General features: G+C 43.6%; 2 protein-coding genes across 3 annotated transcripts in view; one reads left to right on the top strand and one right to left on the bottom strand.

Moving 5' to 3' along the window:
- Window positions 1–5,999: 5,999 nt before the first annotated feature.
- On the top strand, window positions 6,000–17,038 carry LOC110529371 (reticulon-4-interacting protein 1 homolog, mitochondrial). The gene is made up of 9 exons (XM_036984754.1): window positions 6,000–6,675; window positions 6,812–6,963; window positions 7,694–7,762; window positions 8,853–8,977; window positions 9,418–9,466; window positions 9,639–9,775; window positions 10,604–10,787; window positions 15,212–15,304; window positions 16,468–17,038. The coding sequence occupies exons 1-9, from the start codon at window positions 6,378–6,380 to the stop codon at window positions 16,672–16,674; spliced, it is 1,314 nt and encodes a 437-aa protein (XP_036840649.1). The 5' UTR covers window positions 6,000–6,377; the 3' UTR covers window positions 16,675–17,038.
- LOC110529370 (beta/gamma crystallin domain-containing protein 1) overlaps window positions 15,876–22,221 on the bottom strand; it is a 47,458-nt gene continuing 41,112 nt past the window's right edge. For both annotated transcript variants that reach the window (XM_036984753.1, XM_036984752.1), the window contains 4 exons: window positions 20,133–20,256; window positions 19,573–19,728; window positions 18,330–18,489; window positions 15,876–17,646 (listed from right to left, as the gene is read on the bottom strand). In XM_036984753.1, the coding sequence (XP_036840648.1) occupies window positions 17,558–17,646; window positions 18,330–18,489; window positions 19,573–19,728; window positions 20,133–20,256 (529 nt within the window). In that variant the 3' untranslated portion in view covers window positions 15,876–17,557. The remainder of the gene's footprint in view (window positions 17,647–18,329; window positions 18,490–19,572; window positions 19,729–20,132; window positions 20,257–22,221) is intronic.

Raw genomic sequence — 22,221 nt, 5'->3', positions numbered from 1 at the left:
CTGATTGGGGATCATATTTAGGCAGCCATTTCCCCACTGTGCTTTGTGGGATCTTGTTTTTGTGTAGTTGCCTGTGAGCACTCCAGAACGTCACGTTTCGGTTATCCTTTGTTGTTTTTGTGTGTTTCATTAAATAAATATGTGGAACCCAGATCACGCTGCGCTTTGGTCCGAGTATGCTTACGACGATCTATGTAGATATTCCATATATATTCCATAAATCAGCTGTTTCCAGCTACAATAGTCATTTACAACATTAACAATGTCTACACTGTATTTCTGATCAATTTGATGTTATTTTAATGGACAAAAAATGTGATTTCCTTTCAAAAACAAGGACATTTGTAAGTGACCCCAAATAGTGTAGTGGTAGTGTAAGTTATCATACAGACGTGTAATTGGTGTTGTTTTATATCCTCTTAGAGCCAAGATTATCACATGATAAACTGTACTGAATATGGTCTGTCAACCGCTGCGCTTGAAGCAGAGGGGTAGGGGAAGCAATGGTTGCATACCAATAACCTCTCCATTCTCCCGAAGTATACACTTGTTCACTTGACCGGTATATGAAAAGTCCTTCTTTCTAGCCCGGGCCTACATCGGTCCAATGCTTTTAGCCTTGTGGGGAGTAGTGAACGAGTGCACACTTCAGGAGGAAGAAGAGATTATTGGGACGCAAACCAAAGGGATTTCCAACTGACCAACCAGACACGAAGAAAAGACAAGTCTCATGAGTGTGAATCATCCCCACACACTAGGATAATGCTGAGTTGATTGTGCTGTGATGAACAACATCATCCTGGGTTGTGATCATTGCGGCACAAAAAAAATACAATAAATAAATCAAATGAAAACAAGCATTTCTCATTCGACAAGCCCAGCTAAAACATCCGTGTTTCAGCTGGTTTCCTCCATTTGGTGCTTAATGAACACAACCCAGGTTACTCTGAAACAGAAGGGGCATTTACTACGTACAACACCTCTGCCTTGAAAAAAAGCTTTGGGTTCCAGCCCATCCATAGTGATAAGCCTTCCAGGAGCTAGTTAGGCCTCTATTCCTTGGTCCACGGCTTGGCTTGGCTGACGTCAAGTACCCAATCACTGAAGCAGCAGCAGGCTGGTTTCCAGGGAGAACAAACCACTTGACCGTTCTAAAAATATCCTCCTTCAGCGCAGCCCCTTTCATATGGGTTGTCGTGGAACCTGTGCACCTCTCAGTCTTTATTAACGCATCCGCATCAAGGCATCCATTCAACATCAAATCAAATCAAACCACGTGTTATTTTTCACGTGCCGAATACAGCTGGTGTAGACTTTACTGTGAAATGCTTGCTTACGAGTCCTACTCAACAATGCAGATTTTCAAAATAATAATTCAAATGAAATAATAGCACAACAAATAAAATAAAATATGCAAGAATGGAGCTATATACAGGAAGTAACAGTACCAGATCAATGTGGAGCTATATACAGGGAGTACCAGTACCAGATCAATGTGGAGCTATATACAGGAAGTAACAGTACCAGATCAATGTGGAGCTATATACAGGGAGTACCTGTACCAGATCAATGTGGAACTATATACAGGAAGTACCAGTACCAGATCAATGTGGAGCTATGTACAGGGAGTACCAGTACCAGATCAATGTGGAGCTATATACAGGGAGTACCAGTACCAGATCAATGTGGAACTATATACAGGAAGTACCAGTACCAGATCAATGTGGAGCTATATACAGGAAGTACCAGTACCAGATCAATGTGGAGCTATATACAGGGAGTACCTGTACCAGATCCATGTGGAGCTATATATAGGAAGTAACAGTACCAGATCAATGTGGAGCTATATACAGGGAGTACCAGTACCAGATCAATGTAGAGCTATATACAGGAAGTACCAGTACCAGATCAATGTAGAGCTATATACAGGGAGTACCTGTACCAGATCAATGTGGAGCTATATACAGGGAGTACCAGTACCAGATCAATGTGGAGCTATGTACAGGGAGTACCAGTACCAGATCAATGTGGAGCTATATACAGGGAGTACCAGTACCAGATCAATGTGGAGCTATATACAGGGAGTACCAGTACCAGATGAATGTGGAGCTATATACAGGGAGTACCAGTACCAGATCAATGTGGAGCTATGTACAGGGAGTACCAGTACCAGATCAATGTGGAGCTATATACAGGGAGTACCAGTACCAGATCACTGTGGAGCTATATACAGGGAGTACCAGTACCAGATCAATGTGGAGCTATATACAGGGAGTACCAGTACCAGATCAATGTGGAGCTATGTACAGGGAGTACCAGTACCAGATCAATGTGGAGCTATATACAGGGAGTACCAGTACCAGATCACTGTGGAGCTATATACAGGGAGTACCAGTACCAGATCACTGTGGAGCTATATACAGGGAGTACCAGTACCAGATCGATGTGGAGCTATATACAGGGAGTACCAGTACCAGATCAATGTGGAGCTATATACAGGGAGTACCAAAATTTTGAAAGGTAGGATATATAAGATATAGATATTTGTCAAATATATATATGGCCATTGGAAATGATGCAGACAATTACATTGATGGAAGCCAGATTCTATCTGCAATATTGAAGCTGATCTACTCCCAATTTTTATTTTATTTTTTATTAAAAAAATTAACACACTAAATGTGATCAATTAAACACATGTCTATTTAGACTGTAGTCTGCCTCGACCATGTGATGTAGGCTATCAGTCCCAGGATGGCAAAAGAGACCCAGATAAGAAGCTATACCAGGCTGTTATAAGACTGAGAATCAGGACGCCCCTCCACAGCCCCACACACAAACACATTTTAAAAGGGATGCTAGTGAGAGTCTGATCCATTTGTGTCCTCATAAGTCTCTGAGGGAAAGCGCTAGCCATCTCTAAACCTTTTCATACAGCGTGAAATCGTAAGGACACTCAGAACACAGAACTGCAGCCAGGTTCCTCAGGGTGTGTCCCAATAATACAGGGTTTATATACAAATGTAAGCAAGATTTGAAGTAATTATGTTTTAGTCAAATATTATATCTGTTTGGGCTTCTTGCAGTCAATTTGCAGTCTACAAATGATTTGTAATTACGTTCTGGCCCCCCGACCGTCCGCTCAAGAAGAAATCAGCCTGCGGCTTAATCTAGTTGATGATCCCTGCAATAATATCTCCTTTCTCCCAAAGTTTGCACTTGTTTACTTGTTCCCCACATATCCAAAAGCATTGGAAACACACACCATTTTAGGTAAGGTGCTGGCTAGGCGAAATTCCACCATATTAATTATACCAGCAATTTTCTTTCAAATCAGTGAAGGGACATGAACAGCTGCACACTTTGGGAGAAAGGAGCGATAATTGGGACTCACTCCTTGTTATAATGAGAATGGCCCCTCACACTTCATTAGGCAGCCTCTACTGTAATGAGGTGGTCTGAAACAAAGTATCCAATATGTGCGTCCTCCTTCCTATCCCCCAAGAGATCTGTGTGATTTTAATACCAGCTCAGTTTATTGGCATGCTGAGTCATGGGCTATATCCCAAACGGCACCTTATTCCATATGTAGTGCACTATTTTTGACCAGGGCCCATAGGGATCTGGTCAAAAGTAGTGCACTTCATAGGGAATATGGTGCCATTTGGACGAGGACCATGGTTATTCCGCTTCAGAGGCTCTGGGTACAATCTTTTGCTCCAATCTCAACTAGCACTCATTTGAGGCAGAGTATTTCTGTGAAACTCTATGGGTTCATCTTCTACTGTTTGAAGTTGAACCAATGCTCTGTAGACTACTGCTCGTGAGCTCATTAATCAAATTAAATCAAATGTTATTTGTCACATGCGCTGAATATTAACAGGTTTAGACATTCCGGTGAAATTCTTTCTTACAAGCCCTTAACCAACAAAGCAGTTTTGAGAAAATAGAGTTAAGAAAATATTGACTAAATAAACCAAAGGAAAAAAATAGATAAAGTGATACAAGTTGGGCTACTGTATATTTCTGACTAGTGTCTTTTCATTACAAACAGGGAAGCAGTAGTGAAATAGGCTGCACATGTAGTATAACTGTAGTAGAATCAAGGCAGAGATACTGCAATCAAGATAAACCAGGATAGGCTAAGCTCATTCAAATGATCCCCATGTCATTATCATCCGAAAACCCAAACCATCAACTGATACCCCCTGTATATAGTCTCGCTATTGTTATTTTACTGCTGCTCTTTAATAAAAAAAAATTTTTTTGTTTTTTTGAGGGGTATTTTTCTAAAAACGGCATTATTGGTTAAGGGCTTTTAAGTAAGCATTTCACTGTAAGTTCTACAATTGTTGTATTCGACACATGTGACAAATACAATTTCATTTGATTTGATTTGACACAAACTATTCCAAATGAATGTGAGCCAATCTCTGTTGAACTGTCCTCTCTGGCCTCAGGGGACCCAAGGCATCTTTATTCATATAATTTGGTCCCAAGATCCTGGAATTGCATGTCACCATGTCTGTGCAACCTGTTAAATAAATTAACCTACATTAGAATCTATGGTGTGGCCGGAGGTCAATCCTAGGGAACCAAAAGCAGGAGTATATTCATTAATGCACACCGTAGAAAAATGTTTTGCAACTGAAACAAGGGTTTCTTATTGGACAAATTCAGTTAATAATGCCTCCCCTTTTCGTCCTGTTTGCTTCCGTTTGGTTCCTAGAGTAAATAAACCCCTGTTGTTCTTTCCCTGAACACATACTGTACTGTATAAAGCAGGGTTGGGGTCAATTCAGAATTTCAGAATGTAATTCAATTCAAACAATGAATCTAATACATTATCGGAAATGTATTTTTCTGATATTAAAAAAACATTAAGAGGATTATGAATTATTATAGACAACCCACAACATAATCTTAGAATATTTCCAGACCACTGTAATTATTGAAAATTGTTTTAGGAGAATGAGTTTTAAAAATGAACTACATAGTAGTGTTAACCATAGAGGATGGTCAAATAAACATGATCATGGTGATGTGTAGAGTAAACAAGCCATTTGAGTTGCATTGGATTCAATTCTACTTCCTTTCATTCAAATTCAATTCACATTCTGTGGCCAATTTTAAGTCAATTCAAATTCAATAATTTAATTGGAATTAAAGAGCAATTTCTCAACTCGATTTAGAATTGACTCTAACCCTGGTATAAAGCTCCAGAGTCTCAGGTGATCGATTATGCAAACAGATGCTAAGAGAAACACTACAAACAAATCATTACAGCAAGCCAAAGTTACTGATCTGTCCCTCACACCATTTTATCAAGCAGATTATTCCTGGCTGACACAAAGATTTGGCACACTAGAGAGAAACAGTAATGGAGCCTTTTTGTAGGCAATAACTCCAGCATTGATTCGGTGGACAAAGCCTATAGGGAAATAATCGTTTTTTGTAGGGTTTTTTGGATAACTGTTGAAAATAAGGTATGTGATAAATACAGGTTTAGGAGATCTTATGCGTTTTGTTTTATGACATAATCTTCATCAGCTAACGTCACCTTTTTTTATGTTATCAAAAAGTGCAGAAGGCACATAAAGGCTTCATAATTCATAAAGGTCGTGTTAACTGGCTGATATCATCCTAGAACAAAACATATAAGATATCCTAAACCTGTGTTAACCTTGGACCTTGTTTTCTGCATTTTTCCCAAAACCCTAATCTTCCCCCATTTATTTTCCCCATAGGGATTTAGGACGACAAGCTGGCGAGTTCTATTAGCCTAGTTCAGTGGTGGCTGGAGGGAGACATGTTAGGTGGATGGGGTTGAGAAGGGAGTGGGAGGTTGGGGTGGAGCCTCACGTCTTTTTCTTCTTCTTCTTCTTTTTTCTCTCTTTGCATACTAAATGTATAGTTCGTTTTCGGCTCTGTGAAGGAAATGTGCAATTCACACTCCGACCTGTTAACGGCAGCAATACACGAAAAGCATATAGTCTGCCGGAAAACTACACGAAGAAGAATGAGGTCAGCGGTAATTGAGAGCACAGAGTAGGAAGCGAATGTTGTGTAAGTTATGTACCAGAGGCACGTCATGTAACTTATTAATTTTAGTTATCAAGATAAAGATATTTTGGGATTTTCGTTCGTGCATAATTTCGGGTAACACTCTCGTAGCTTCATGGTAATTAATTAAACCTTTAAGGTATTTCTATGAGCGTGTATGTTTAATGAATGCTACATGTCACCTCAACGCTGACATTCATAATTATCGTACTATTGACATGTAGCCCTTACATTAGACAGTGCATGAAGCCATTTCTACTTTTATACACAGTTGATTTGATAGACATTTCAGGAAGTGGATAATAACATTCGATATGGGCTCTGTCAAAGTCACGGCGTGCTGCAGGCAGCTATTTTTGCCCCATGCAAGAGCACTTGCTTTAACTACAAAGATGGCTAGTTCTGGGAACATCATATGCTCCCTCCGAAGAAATCTCAGCTCCTCTTCGAGATTGCGGTCCAGCATGCCAGCTTGGGTGATTGACGAGTATGGCAACAATGGGGTACTGCGGTTCACTGAAGATGCCACAGCTCCCAGTGTCAACTCAGCAAGTGAGGTCTTAATCCAGGTCCACGCTGCAAGCCTCAACCCTCTCGACATATCCATGAGGAGTAAGTATCTATAAGTCTATAATGTCAATATGCTCATTGTCATATCTCCTTTCAGGCAGTTGCATTAGCTGTCACGGGAATAATTTTGCATCAAAACCACGATTGTTTTACTAATCTGTCTGTTTATATTTCTCAGGAGGGTATGGGTCAAATCTTCTGAAGCTGAGACGGGACCCGGTGTCTTTGGGTCAGAACGGCGGCGAGTTTCCCATCATACTGGGTCGGGATGTCTCTGGCATGGTGTTGGATTGTGGGTCGGGAGTGACCCATTTCAAACCAGGAGATGAGGTACGTAGTTGAGCAGCTCTGATGTGATGTGGCCTAGTAACAGTCATTAGGTCCGACCGTAGCAAAACGTTTTGCAACGGAAAATGAAAATGGACATTTGTTATTGAACAAGTCCAAGTTGTCTCTCCAGTTTTTACTCGGGTTCCTTCATTTGGTGTTTACTGAACACAACCATGCTGAGTCGGGATGGCATGCACAGTGCCTTCTTGTGACATTCAAGAGAACAGTCGTTTTGCTGATCGAATGAAAACGCACCTGGCCATACTTTTTACCTACTGGTAAATTATTTGCATTGTTGGCAGGAATGAAACAGGTGTTGTTTTTTCTTCCACACTTGTCACACTCATTATCTGGTACCTTGTTAATCAAGTAGGATTACAGAGATACCCTTAGAATGTATTTTTCCATCCCTAGTGGTTGTGGCTTGGCTGGCCCCCTCAGCAGGGCCCCGTCTGGGCTCCTCTGCTGAGCCTCCGCCGGGCTGCAGGTGGTGTGCAGAAACTCATCTAGTCCAAACGTTCCAACTGTCTGGTGGTTGCCTGTCTGCTTATTGTAACAAGTTTAATTTTGTTTTTAGAGGACTTCGGCGTTGTTTTGTGTTTTTCGTATGCATTACGATGTTATTGTAAATAACTGATGTGTTGAAAATATAAAATGTTTGAAATAATATATATATTATTTTGCATGTGTTTTTTTTTGTGTGTGTTTTGTGTGTGTTTTTTCTTCACAGGTGTGGGCGGCCATCCCTCCATGGAAGCAGGGCAGCCTAGCAGAGATGGTGAATCTGACAGAGTATGAGGTAATTCTACTATGACTGTGTATGCTACGTGTACATTTTATTAATGCAATGACATAGGGTGGTTCTCAGCTAGTAGAGCATGTCCCCTCCGATGCCAGGATAGTGGGTTTGATTCCCGGGACCAACCGTCCATAAAATAAGTGTGTGTGTGTGTGTAACAATACATTTAATTTAGCAGACGCTTTTATACAAACAAACAAGCATGCATGTTTGTTTGTGCATGCATGCATGCTTGTTTGTTTGTTTGTTTGTTTGGATAAAAGCGTCTGCTAAATGGCATGTAATTGTTATTATGAATTGTTTTCCAAACAGGTTTTCATTCATTGTGTTATCCCATTATACATGTAGAAACTGAATTGTTTCATGAAATATATCTTAGTCTTTGTAAGACAGACCACCCTCTTGGTGTTCAGTCATCTGCTGAATAGAAAAGAACATGGGCTGTTATAGAGGAGAATATTAGCTTATTTTAATGGCTCTGTTTTCAAACAAATGGAAGTACCAGGGGGCATCGCTTTCTATGAACCCTTCAACTGAGAAAACGTGGAAAACAAACTTGGATGAGGTGCAAGTCTATTATTATGTAATCATATTGCAACGAAGTGTGCATAATTAATTAAGACTCACAGTACAACTGGTCCCATGAGCCAGTGAAAGCAGCAATTAGGCTAGCCAGACAAACTGAGTTGTGGGGTGCATCATTTGTTTGGCACTTATCAGCATGCTATCCTGGTGTCCTGCTCTCCTGTCCTGCTGTCCTGTCCTCTGTTGTCATGTCCTGCTCTCTGTTGTCCTGTTGTCCTGTCCTGTTGTCCTGTCCTGTTGTCCTGTCCTGCTGTCCTGTCCTGCTGTCCTGTCCTGCTGTCCTGTCCTGTTGTCCTGTCCTTGCAGCAACTCCAGTCGTTCTGCTTTCCCATCGTTGCCTGAAACAAAAGAAAGGGTAATGGGAGGGAGGAGTAACAGTTAAGCACGGACAGATGTGTGTTTGTGCCTAGTTTGTGCCTACTGTATGTCCTTCTAGTAGTTACCCTGTGTGTATGTGTGTCCTTGTATGAATGAAAAATGGTATTTGTGTGCCCTCCCACCTCAGGTCTCCCACAAACCAAGGTCGCTGAGTCACAGGGAGGCGGCGTCCATCCCCTACGTGGCTGCCACGGCCCTGTCTGCCCTGGTCAACGCGGGCGGCCTGTGCAGAAACAACTGCACTAACAAACGGCAAGTACACACACATCCATACGTGACCAAATTTCTCCCTCTCCAAGACATCGCTCCTGCTCTGTGACAGTAGGTCCCCACCGTGTTCCACTTTGGCCACAAACCCTCGACCAACACTTTGCACTTCTGAAGCAGCGTTCTAACCAATCACTATACCAAAAACCATGGTCTTGGTTTGAGCAAGAGTAGCTTTACTTTAAGTGTCACGTAGAATGACATCACTGCTGCATGATGCTCACTCTGGCGCTCGGCTAAGCAGCCAGCGATACTATGTCTGATATATGTGTTACACTGAACATAGATGGATCATCTTCTCTCTTTGAATCCTGACCTCCATGTCTGATCTCTCTCTCTCCCACCCTGTCTCTCTCTCTCTCTCCCACCCTGTCTCTCTCTCTCCCTCTGCCCCCCCCCCCCCCCCCCCCCATTCTCTCTCTCAGAGTTCTTATCACCGGAGGCTCAGGTGGTGTTGGAACGTTCTCCATCCAGGTAAGGACCTTTCAGATATGGCCAGCAGCTCATAGCACCAACACTAAAGACTCACCTCACACCAGCACCAGTGGTTGGTTGACCTTGTGCAATCATAAAGAGTATACACACATCAACACACAACCACACACAGAGGTGTGTCTCGCTCACTAAGTGTCTGTTTCTTCTGTAGCTGCTGAAGGCCTGGGGCGCCCACGTGACAGTGACCTGCTCCCACAATGCCGAGGGACTGGTGAGGGGTCTGGGGGCGGATGAAGTGGTGGACTACACGGCGGGAGACGTGGCCACGGAGCTGGGACTGCTGGAAAAGTGTGTTTTATTAGTTGGAATAATGTAAAAGTGTGTGTATCAAGGAATGTTTAAAACACTTTTTACAACCCTGTGATGTGTCGACTGAGACAGGGCCACAACACTAGAAGGTAATGAGTGCCTCAAAGAGATCATGTATCGTAAATAAACCCTATTTTATCCATTGAGATTTTCCTCTAGTTTTGATCTGTTAACATATTTCTAAGACATGAGAGTAGCTAGCTGGCAAGGTCCAATCTAATGACATACTACATAGTCACGTTCCCACTTGAATACCACTTTCCCCACCGACTCTCTCCCTGGCCAACGTCATAAACAACATTACCCACCCACGCAGCTGAGCATGGTTGATTTGGCATACCTGCTCACTGATTCACTTCCTGGTTTCCATGGCAACGTGGCTCAAGGACTAGAGTGGGAGACTAAATGCTCTCCATTGGGGGAGGGTTGGGTGGCTGATAACCTTGTCTCAGTGGTCCTGAGTGAAGACACACTTCAATCCCTTAGGCTTGGCTAGACATCTCAGTTTATCGTCAGGTCGACTTCTATATTTGTCTATTGAATAGCATGAAGGTATAGTACTTAAGACCATCTTGAGTGTTGTGTTGTTGTGGATCGGATTCTCTCTCTTTCTCTTCCTCTCTCTTACCATGTTTACACTAGTGAATCAAGCAGAATTCTACTGCGCTGAGCTGGTTACACATCCTCCATCTTAGTTGGAACCGTGCTGGACTGAACAAAGAGAAAGAACCCGAGTCAATACAGAGTCTCAGGATCGTGTGTTAGACTTTTTCATTATAACCACTGTCTCCCTGTGTTCCCCCTCAGGTTCGACGTGATCCTGGACAATGTGGGCGGGGACTCGGAGCAGTGGGCCCTGGGCCTGCTAAAGTCCTGGTCAGGGGCCAAATACGTGACCCTGGTCACCCCCTTCCTGCTTAACATCGACTCCATGGGCTTGCTGGAGGGAGCCGTCCACTCAGGACTCAACCTGCACCAGAAGGCCATCACGGTAAGCTAGCAAAACAAGTTGATGCCGGCAGTGTGAACATTGCATACGTGTCACGGATGAGGTCTGAACTCCGGTCTTACGCTCGGGAAACAAACGCCTTAACCATTAGACCAAGTCGCTGGTAGGGCTTGAGTCCGATTCACCTCTGTTACATACGTATGGCAAAACTTCCTAAAATATCAATGCACTCTCATGTAAAAGTTTAAAAAGCCTTTATTGTAACTTGACGAAACCAACCGACCCCGCCCCTCTGTCAGGGTGGGGGTTACAGGGGTGGGGGTTTCACACCGCTGAGTTGCGCTGGCCAGGTTACACATCAAACATAGTTGCTAGAACCATGCTGGAAAAGACCATGTAAAAAATAAAATCTGTGCCAATGCTTTACAATAGTGTGAAAAATAGATAAGTGAAACCCCTTAGTTTGGCCAGGGTGGGGCAGTTGGCACCATGTGACTGATTCAACCATGGCCTGTATGACTTATATTTTTGTTTTTATGAGCGTTTGTCTGCTTGTTCTCATGTTGTCTTTTTGGTCTTGTTCGCTCCTTCTGTGCTGTGCACCTTCCCATTTACACCAGAGATCTGTATATACAGTGGGGCAAAAAAAGTATTTAGTCAGCCACCAATTGTGCAAGTTCTCCCACTTAAAAAGATGAGAGAGGCCTGTAATTTTTATCATAGGTACACGTCAACTATCACAGACAAAATGAGAGAAAAAAAATCCAGAAAATCACATTGTAGGATTTTAAATTAATTTATTTGCAAATTATGGTGGAAAATAAGTATTTGGTCAATAAACTTTTGTTATCTCAATACTTTGCTATATGCCCTTTGTTGGCAATGACAGAGGTCAAACGTTTTCTGTCTTCACAAGGTTTTCACACACTGTTGCTGGTATTTTGGCCCATTCCTCCATGCAGAACTCCTCTAGAGCAGTGATGTTTTGGGGCTATTGCTGGGCAACACAGACTTTCAACTCCCTCCAAAGATTTTCTATGGGGTTGAGATCTGGAGACTGGCTAGGCCACTCCAGGACCTTGAAATGCTTCTTACGAAGCCACTCCTTCGTTGCCCGGGCGGTGTGTTTGGGATCATTGTCATGCTGAAAGACCCAGCCACGTTTCATCTTCAATGCCCTTGCTGATGGAAGGAGGTTTTCACTCAAAATCTCACGATACATGGCCCCATTCATTCTTTCCTTTACACGGATCAGTCGTCCTGGTCCCTTTGCAGAAAAACAACACCAAAGCATGATGTTTCCACCCCCATGCTTCACAGTAGGTATGGTGTTCTTTGGATGCAACTCAGCATTCTTTGTCCTCCAAACACGACGAGTTGAGTTTTTACCAAAAAGTTATATTTTGGTTTCATCTGACCATATGACATTCTCCCAATCTTCTTCTGGATCATCCAAATGCTCTCTAGCAAACTTCAGACGGGCCTGGACATGTACTGGCTTAAGCAGGGGGACACGTCTGGCACTGCAGGATTTGAGTCCCTGGCGGCGTAGTGTGTTACTGATGGTAGGCTTTGTTACTTTGGTCCCAGCTCTCTGCAGGTCATTCACTAGGTCCCCCCGTGTGGTTCTGGGATTTTTGCTCACCGTTCTTGTGATCATTTTGACCCCACGGGGTGAGATCTTGCGAGTATCCCCAGATCGAGGGAGATTATCAGTGGTCTTGTATGTCTTCCATTTCCTAATAATTGCTCCCACAGTTGATTTCTTCAAACCAAGCTGCTTACCTATTGCAGATTCAGTCTTCCCAGCCTGGTGCAGGTCTACAATTTTGTTTCTGGTGTCCTTTGACAGCTCTTTGGTCTTGGCCATAGTGGAGTTTGGAGTGTGACTGTTTGAGGTTGTGGACAGGTGTCTTTTATACTGATAACAAGTTCAAACAGGTGCCATCAATACAGGTAACGATTGGAGGACAGAGGAGCCTCTTAAAGAAGAAGTTACAGGTCTGTGAGAATCAGAAATCTTGCTTGTTTGTAGGTGACCAAATACTTATTTTCCACCATAATTTGCAAATAAATTCATTAAAAATCCTACAATGTGACTTTCTGGATTTTGTCCCCTCATTTTGTCTGTCATAGTTGAAGTGTACCTATGATGAAAATTACAGGCCTCTCATCTTTTTAAGTGGGAGAACTTGCACAATTGGTGGCTGACTAAATACTTTTTTGCCCCACTGTAATGACTAGATGCTCATGTCTCCGCCCTAACAATGGGAGTCGTTGTCCCCCTTGTCCCAAGGCAGACAAAGCTTAAGTTCATAAAACCGCATTGGGCTTTTTTTGGACAGATTTTGGCGAGAGTGGCACCTCTCGCTTCGCCTCTTTCTCCCAAGCCCCTACCACACACAACAACAAATATGAGAGATCACCACTTCTTCTTTGTGTGTGTTTGTGTGTGTGTGTGTGTATCTCTCTGTGTGTGTGTGTGTGTGTATCTCTCTGTGAGTGTGTGTGTGTGTGTGTATCTCTCTGTGAGTGTGTGTGTGTGTATCTCTCTGTGTGTGTGTATATCTCTGTGTGTGTGTGTGTATCTCTGTGTGTGTGTGTATCTCTCTGTGAGTGTTTGTGCGTGTGTCTCTCTCTGTGAGTGTGTGTGTGTGTCTCTCTGTGAGTGTGTGTGTGTGTGTGTCTCTGTGAGTGTGTGTGTGTGTGTCTCTCTGTGAGTGTGTGTGTGTGTGTCTCTGTGAGTGTGTGTGTGTGTGTCTCTGTGTGTGTGTGTGTCTCTGTGTGTGTGTGTGTCTCTGTGTGTCTCTGTGAGTGTGTGTGTGTGTCTCTGTGAGTGTTTGTGCGTGTGTCGCTCTGAGGGTTTGTGCGTGTGTCTCTCTGTGAGGGTTTGTGCGGGTGTCTCTCTGTGAGTGTGTGTGGGTGTCTCTCTGTGAGTGTGTCTCTCTGTGAGTGTGTGTGTGTCTCTCTGTGAGTGTGTGTGTGTCTCTCTGTGAGTGTGTGTGTGTGTGCGTGTTTCTCTGTGAGTGTGTGTGTGTGCGTGTTTCTCTGTGAGTGTGTGTGCGTGTGTCTCTCTGTGAGTGTTTGTGTGGGTGTCTCTTTGGGGTAGTGTGTGTGGGTGTCTCTCTGAGTGGGTGTGTGTGTGTGTCTGTGTGTGTCTCTCTGTGAGTGTGTGTCTCTCTGTGAGTGTGTGTCTCTCTGTGAGTGTGTGTCTCTCTGTGAGTGTGTGTCTCTCTGTGAGTGTGTGTCTCTCTGTGAGTGTGTGTGTCTCTGTGAGTGTGGGTGTCTCTGTGAGTGTGTGTGTCTCTGTGAGTGTGTGTCTCTCTCTGTGAGTGTGTGTCTCTCTCTGTGAGTGTGTGTCTCTCTCTGTGAGTGTGTGTAATTGGTCAGCTGCTAGATTAAGTTCAAGGTCCAGACATGTTAAGAGAAGAGATGAAGAGATGTTAGAACGAGGAGCTCCACCCTCTCTTTCTCTCTTTGCGGGCAAATCTATGGGCCGAATGTCCCGAATGTCCCGAATTCTAAAGATGTGAAATCATGATTGGTTCAAATAAGCTTAAGCACGGGAACTATTGCTGTTTGTTGGCTATCAGTGCCCATAGTATAAAGACTGATCTATGGCACCATTCATGTTTAAGTAGTCTGCCCACGACAGTTTACTGCTTTGGGGACTTTGCTATGTAGCAAATGTAACAAGCTATGTAACAAGCCTGGTAGGCAAGGACAATGACTCTGGCAGGGAGTTATAATAGTCACAAGACTGTCTGTCTGTGAGTTACACACACCGGGGTGGGGGGCTGCTGAAACGGTAGTTTTTAGGCAGTCAAATCCCTAAATGCCTGTATGTGTATGTTTGTGTGTGTATGTTTCCTGCCAAGCCTCTGGCTCAGGGCCCTATTGTCTGGGTGAGCAGCTGGCTGGCCATATCGGGCGACTGCGGGGCTAAAGCATGAGTCACACTGGACAGACAGACAAACTAGGGCTGGAGCTGGACACAGTACCTGAGAGAGCACAGCCAAATGGGGACCTCTAGTGGGCCAACATAGCCTTACTAGTCAGGCACACAAGTGGCACTTTCATAGCCTGTTCTGAGATCTGTTTGTGCCATCATCATGTCGTATCCTTGTCATGACGATAACTTGACATGTTTGGCATAACAAGGTGTTGACATAATAACGCAGACCTGGGACCAGGCTAGCACATTCACTTATTTCTGGAGACACATAATATAATGCCACCATGTTAACTTAGCATTATTATGTGACTATGCAGTGTTGTATAGGATGTGTCCACTGCAGTAGATGGTGCTACCAAACAGTCATTATCAAGGTCATTTACCAGCGTTTGCTTGCTGTTCATATTTAGTCCCTGGTCGGTTTTCTGTATGTTTATGGCCTTTGGGGACAATAAAGATGTATTGAATTGAAGTCGGATAGTATCTTGACGTTCAGATCTTTCCCTGTCAGAACATGTGTAACGGGGTGTTCTACCGCTGGGGGTTCTACGCTCCAGACGGCCCGGCGCTGGACGAGGTCAGCCAGCTGGTGGATGCCGGAAAGGTACTGCTACTGCATTCTCTAGTCTATAACATCCTACAGTAACTCATTTCTACAGATGGAAACTAGCCAGGTAGGTGGGTCTATACATGCCACAGATTCCAAGCATTGTCCTATATTCAGAGTCCCTCTGTCTTTGTGTGTGGGCGTTCCCCTTGTCGATGGCTGCGAGTCAGATTTGAACAGTGAATGGGTTTCCAACAGTGCTGAGCAGCCATTAGCTAAAGTGCCCCCCCCCCCCCTCAGTCACGGGTGTAATCCATACCCCTTTGTCCCAGGGATTATAGGGACAGCATGGCATTTTGGGGTGCGGGGGTGCCGTGCTGGTGGCAGGAATCCATTCACACAGACATACCTCACACACACACACACACACATCCCAATCGCTGTCAGTATGGAGATAGATTTCTATCAAAATGTTTAAAATATATTAGTTGTGAGTCATGAATAGAAGATGCAACTTTTAAATATCAGACTGTAAATATGCCCATATAGTTTCACGAACATATGTCATGATCCAAAAGCAAATGAGTCATCAACAACAACAATAAATAACAAATAAATGCAAGACAGGTTTTTTCTGGTTAAAACAGAACATTTTACAAACATATTTCTTTCTTTGCAAACAAAAGTGGTCAAATATTCTTTTGTGAATTTGACAACATTTGTTACTCCACAGATTGCATTTATGACCTTCATTTGACATATTTGTGACTCACTACTTAGTTTTCTAATAAAACGTTAAAAATATATATCTCCACCGTCTCTCACTGTGACTCCAGTAGCCGGTCGATTCATTGTTAATGACGAGACGCAGACGAGAATAACATGTTGGGTGGTGGGAGGGGCGGTGGCACAGGATTGTCATTTCCTCATCACATTTTTAACACTAGCCCCTCCCTCGTTGTGCATTCATTTGGAGACGATTTGCGCATGGGCGGTTGAATGTATTCATAGATTACAAATGTGTTTAGGGTTCTCCTGCCGTATATATTAGTTTGGTTGGTTGAGGTCCATACACACAGCTCACTGCAAAAACAAGCAAGTCATTTCATTGGTTCTAGTTACACATAGTCCTAGGGCATTTCCTTGAGGTGGTTGTTCATTGGTGGATTGTGTTTTTACTGTTCATGTGTGTACAGACACTCAGCGTTGTCATTCCTTAGATCCTTCCAGTGGTGGAGGACACGTTCCTGTTCTCCCAGGTGCCCCTGGCCTTCCAGAAAGTAGAGCGTGGTCACGCCAGGGGGAAGACTGTGGTCACCGTGGCCCAAGAGGAGGAGGGGACCGGAGTGACTGAAGAGGAGGGGGTGACTAGTGACACCCCAGAGCAAGTCAGGGAGGAAGTCAGGCAAGCAGCGCCAAAGAGCTAAACCGCTGTGATGTCAACACTAAGCATTGGGGCATTAAGGCACGCAACTGTTTTGTTTTTTTAAACGCTTTGCAACGGGCAACTTCAATCATTTTAGTTGTTTGGTCCCGATAGTCCCACCCTGTTTGTCAGTTTTCTTACATTTGCCTAATATGTACAAACCTGGATATGGTTTGTCCATGTCCATCCTGTAGAATGCTGAACTCTTGAGCTCTACTGCAAAACACTGGTTGGTATGCATTGTTTGCGCTTTTGCAGATAAACTGCTTGTTTGAGAAAGGCAACATTTATTTATCTTATAGTTTGTCTTGTGTGTTGAGAATTCTTTACGGAAAAGTCAAATATATACATTTTGGCCTGCGCAATTGATTCATTCTTTTATGACATGTTTTGTTAGGCAATTTGTTATTCCAAATATTCTAGATAACAAAATATAATCACATTGCATATTTATTTACATAAGGACGTTAATGGCAGAAGGGAATAAAATGTCAAAAAAATACATATTCATCAAAAAATATTATTCATCAAACTCGTATATTATCAGATATTAAAGGGTAGGTAAAGTATTTCAAGTTTAGTCTGAGTCCATTTTCCCATAATGTAGTAATGAATACTATTGTTTTGTCCCTGTTTGTTCGTGAAGAAGTAATGCGATATTATAGATTATCCAGGAAATTGTATATATTTTTCATCTTGACCTCAGAGGAAAGATTATACTGTATATAAGCTTCTCTTCCAGCAGCAAATGTTCTGTTCCTGGGGCATCTTGTCCTTGAGACTTGTGTGGGGCCCACGCTGCAGCTGCGCCACAGAGCGCTGAGGCCCCTCACCATACTGCACCTCAAAGACTACACCTAGTTCTTCCCTCTCAAAACAAGACCTCAGAGAATCTCCACTGTCCATCTTTGGTTGGGTTTGTTTGGATCAAACGCGTTGAGAATCACCTGGTTTCTGTCATAGTGTTGACCACCTGCAAGGACAGACAAAATTATTTGAGTTGTGCCTTGTTTAAATACAATGTGTCCCTTCCTTCCTTGGGCCAATCACTGATCTGCCAAGGTTGGATCAGTGAAAGCACAATGGAAACGTTGCCTTAACTTATCCAGACAACATTGCCTTATCTAATAACTTACTGATTAGTGAATACCTCAAAGGAGGGGCAAATTTGAGGGGGGTTTTCATAGCCTATCGGTGAATCCCAAAACACCCCGTGGTCCCTACCAACTCTCTTGGAAGGCCCTTCCTTGGGACTTGTGCATATGGCGGAGGCGCGCGCAAATGGAGGAACGAGGAGAAGGGAGTGATTTGAGATTCAGCCTGTCTGTCTGAACTTGTCACAAGCCTACTTGATACTGAATCCAACTGCAACCCATTGTCATGTCTCTGTCCATCCACAAGGTGTCACTAATTCACAATTATTCTAGTCAAGTTATCTAATATAAATAAAACCCCAGATCTGAATGAAGTGAAACCAGTGAACAATACAATACACAGACTAGTTCATGTAGAACTGAGAGGTAGAAGCATTATTGCAATCGGTTTCTCTTTCCTTCTGATTGGCTGGGTGGCGATGTCGTCATATTGCTCCTACCTATCAAATCTTCTCAGATCTACAGGAGTGGCATCCCATATTTGTTGTTGTTTTTGCCTCACCTTTGACCTCCAGGAGCAGGTCAGGGCTGGCGGTGTAGCGGATGAGGCCATCAGGCGTGATGCTCCAGCAGGAGGGTTGTTTGCCAGGCTCAGGTGAGAGGCCCATACGACTGCCTGGCATGGCCACGCTGCACGGAGCCACACAGCAATCCTCCTGCACCTGGCCAGACAAGAGTAGAAAACTTTATTATCCTGTTAAAGAGGAAATCATTTGTACCGACATTCAATCACACACTTTAAATAAAGAATGTGCCTGCATCAACTAGTTGAGTGTTGTAATAAACCATATAAGTGCAACATAGAGCATGATGCTGTGAGACGTGGCAGGGAGTCCAGAGCTGGAGCACAAAGGCTGTCATAAACTCACTAATTGAAGTCATGGGTTGGAAATTTAAAGTTCATGAAATAATAATCAACATGCTTACTCAAAAAGTTCTACTCCCAAAAATAGTTGGGTGCAGGATCCTCGTCGATAGTCCATGAACAATGAAATGGATGGCATTCAATTTATGTGAAGTTACAAGTGTCAGAAGTGCTTCAACCTCGTCAAATATAAAACAAAGATTATTTAAAATAACGTCTCATGTTCCTTGAGTTTAGTGACCAAAAGTAGCTAACAGCTAACTGCTCTCTCATGTCTATTCGTTTGTTGAGCAGAGCCAGAGATACTTTTAAGGAGATGGAAAACTCCATTGGAATCCTATTAACGGCCATTGTGTACATTGCCCATGCTACATCAATGGGACACATGACCCATTCTGGGTGATTCTGGGACAAGGAGAGCTTTCTCTCAAGGCGTGAATGGGAATCAATTGGGTGCTAGCTAAAAAACCCAACATTAGCATGAATTTTGTCAACAAGAAGTACAACATTACAAATCTTGGGAGATGTGAGATAATTAACTTGCTATCTGTATAGCTTTGGAATTGTGACATTATGTACTTATTGAGGAAAATAGGCACATTTCTGGACTCGCACCCTGATTTTGAGAAGGGATTGTGTGACGATTAGCTTAGCAACCACATGACGCAGCATGAGAACGTGAACGAGATTGGTTGACAGTCTGCTGGGTGGGGCGTTATACGTTCCTCCATTCATCCTCCATTCATCCTCCAGGGCCTTACATTGGTCAGAAGCAATCGGGCCTGGGTAGGGTCTGAATGTCACGGGCATGGGCAAGGCTTAAAAATTCATGCCCCTGCAGGGCTTTACTCTAAACACACTGTTGCCATGACGATGCTACCTTGCAGTGGAGATGTCCGTCCCGATAGAACCATATCTGTTCGACTCCGCCCATCTCATCCGTTGCCTGGATACGCATCAGCTTGATGTCATCCATCTCCCCAGTTACAGACATTAGAAGGCCCTCCTGGCTCCTCAACCGGAAGTGCACCTGTCGCTGCTCAGGTAACAAACACCCCCCCCCCCCCCCCCCCACACACACACACACACACACACACACTGGATTAGGGTTCACTGTCTATGAACCATAAGTAGTTCTCAGTTCAACATGCTGTCAATGTATTCCTGTGTGCCATGCAGCCCCTGTGCTCACACAGAATATTATGCAAAGCTCCATTGATGGGGCCGTTACAGAGCAGTGCACTATAGAAGCCAACAGCGCACCCTTTAATAGGTATTTTCCCTGACTTTTGCAGAGATCAGATTAACGGTACGCAAGTGTAAATTACCTTTAAAAATCTGTTATAGTGCGTAGCTCTATAACGAAACTAGGATTGAATCCTGGCCTTAATCTCCGTGTGCCCATATAATCATGTTATCACATTTGAGATGGCTTCTTACCTGGATCAGTGGGCGCAGGGATCCGATTCGCTGCCAGCTACTGAATGTTCGCCAATCGAGCACCTCGCCGGGCTTCAGCAGAATCTGAGCTCCGCGGTAGTTGATCCCCTCATACAGCACCCACCTGTCAATCAGAAGTAACCAAGTGTCAATCGAAAAGTATCAATACACACTAGCAAAGCTTAGTGTCTCACATATCAGACAAATTATTCCTTGAACTTTTCACACGGTGTCAATCAAAGACGAGGTCAAAACACAGTTACCAAACTAAGCATCTCACATATCAATTAGTGAGGAATGATTGCTTTGCCTTTTCACCCACTCAACCCCCATAGAAACTGGAACACATCAACACAGGAACATCCTGTCTGTGCTGATGTCATCACTTTATCTGGATCAAAAGCTCCATTCATTTGGCCTTGTCCCATGTCTCTCCCTGCAAGAAAGTCCCACTCATGAGTTATAGGTCTGACCCTGCCGTGTCTCCTTGTTTTTCTGTGTGTTGCAGAGCTGAGTCCACATCTCCAGTCTGAATGTCACACACCATTGGGAACTTTCCACTGGTCTGGACCAAGCCTCACTACCTCATAATATCCCATGATCCCAAGACTCTTCCCTTCCAAATCAAGCTTTATTTATACAGCACTTTTCAGACATGGAATGCAATGCAAATTGCTTTAAAAAACTTGAATATTTACTACACAACAAACATAAGAGGATAAAAAAAACAAAATAATAACAATAACTGAAAAGCACCCTTAAGAAAAACAAAGCTAAAAAGGTGTGTTTTAAGATGTCTTTTAAATATATCCACAGTTTCAGCCCCCCTCAGGTTCTCTGGCAGGCTGTTCCAGAGGCTGGGGGCATAGTAACTAAAGGCTGCCTCTCCATGCTTCTTGGTCCCCCTCAGGTTCTCTGGCAGGTTATTCCAGAGGCTGGGGGCATAGTAACTAAAGGCTGCCTCTCCATGCTTCTTGGTCCCCCTCAGGTTCTCTGGCAGGTTATTCCAGAGGCTGGGGGCATAGTAACTAAAGGCTGCCTCTCCATGCTTCTTGGTCCCCCTCAGGTTCTCTGGCAGGCTGTTCCAGAGGCTGGGGGCATAGTAACTAAAGGCTGCCTCTCCATGCTTCTTGGTCCCCCTCAGGTTCTCTGGCAGGTTATTCCAGAGGCTGGGGGCATAGTAACTAAAGGCTGTCTCTCCATGCCTCTTGGTCCCCCTCAGGTTCTCTGGCAGGCTATTCCAGAGGCTGGGGGCATAGTAACTAAAGGCTGTCTCTCCATGCCTCTTGGTCCCCATCAGGTTGTCTGGCAGGCTATTCCAGAGGCTGGGGGTATAGTAACTAAAGGCTGCCTCTCCATGCTTCTTGGTCCTGGGCTTTGGGATAGTTAAAAGGCCATTGTCAGAGGACCTGAGGGACTTACTGGGTACAACTTAAAAGCATGTCTGACATGTATTGGGGTGCACAGTCGTGGATTGATTTAAAAACCAATCGAATAATCTTCAAATAAATTCTGAAACTCACAGGCAGCCAGTGCAGAGACCTTAAACCCAGTGTAATGTGTGCTGTTCGTCTGGTCTTGGTCAGTATCCGTGCTGCAGCATTCTGTATGTTTTGCAGTTGACCAATGGCTTTTTTGGGTAGACTAGACAGGAGAGCATTACAGTAGTACAGCCTGCTTGTAATAAAAGCATGAGTGAGTATTTTTGTATCAGCCTGAGAGCGAAACAGCCACACCGTGGCAATGTTCCTCAGGTGGTAAAAAACTATTTTGGTCACATTTCTAATGTGTGATTTGAAGTTCAGAATCTAAAATAACACCTAGATTTTTTAGTTAGTTTTTGATCTTTTATTGCCTGTGAATTAACATTTGTGGCCAGATTCTCTCTCTGTGCTTTGGCTCAAGCAATAATTACCTCAGTCTTGATTTAGCTATAGGAAGTTGTCAGCCATCCAAGTATTTAAATCCCTAATAATTTATCCATGGAGCTAAAAATCCTCTGATGACACAAATGTAAAGTTGTGTATAGTCTGTGTACGTGGGAAAATCAGTGCTGTGCTTTCTGATAACGCTGCCAAGGGGTAACACA

Source organism: Oncorhynchus mykiss, chromosome 8, assembly GCF_013265735.2.
Source record: "Oncorhynchus mykiss isolate Arlee chromosome 8, USDA_OmykA_1.1, whole genome shotgun sequence".
Taxonomy (NCBI): Eukaryota; Metazoa; Chordata; class Actinopteri; order Salmoniformes; family Salmonidae; genus Oncorhynchus; species Oncorhynchus mykiss.
The sequence above is the reverse complement of the archived record's forward strand: the minus strand, read 5'-3'. Positions and strand labels throughout refer to the sequence as shown.

Bases quoted from the DNA above. Each gene is read 5' to 3' on its own strand.
- LOC110529371 (XM_036984754.1), top strand. From the start codon at position 6,378: ATGGGCTCTGTCAAAGTCACGGCGTGCTGCAGGCAGCTATTTTTGCCC. The intron at 6,964-7,693 runs GTACGTAGTTGA...TTTTCTTCACAG, and splicing joins ATTTCAAACCAGGAGATGAG to GTGTGGGCGGCCATCCCTCC. The intron at 15,305-16,467 runs GTACTGCTACTG...GTCATTCCTTAG, and splicing joins AGCTGGTGGATGCCGGAAAG to ATCCTTCCAGTGGTGGAGGA.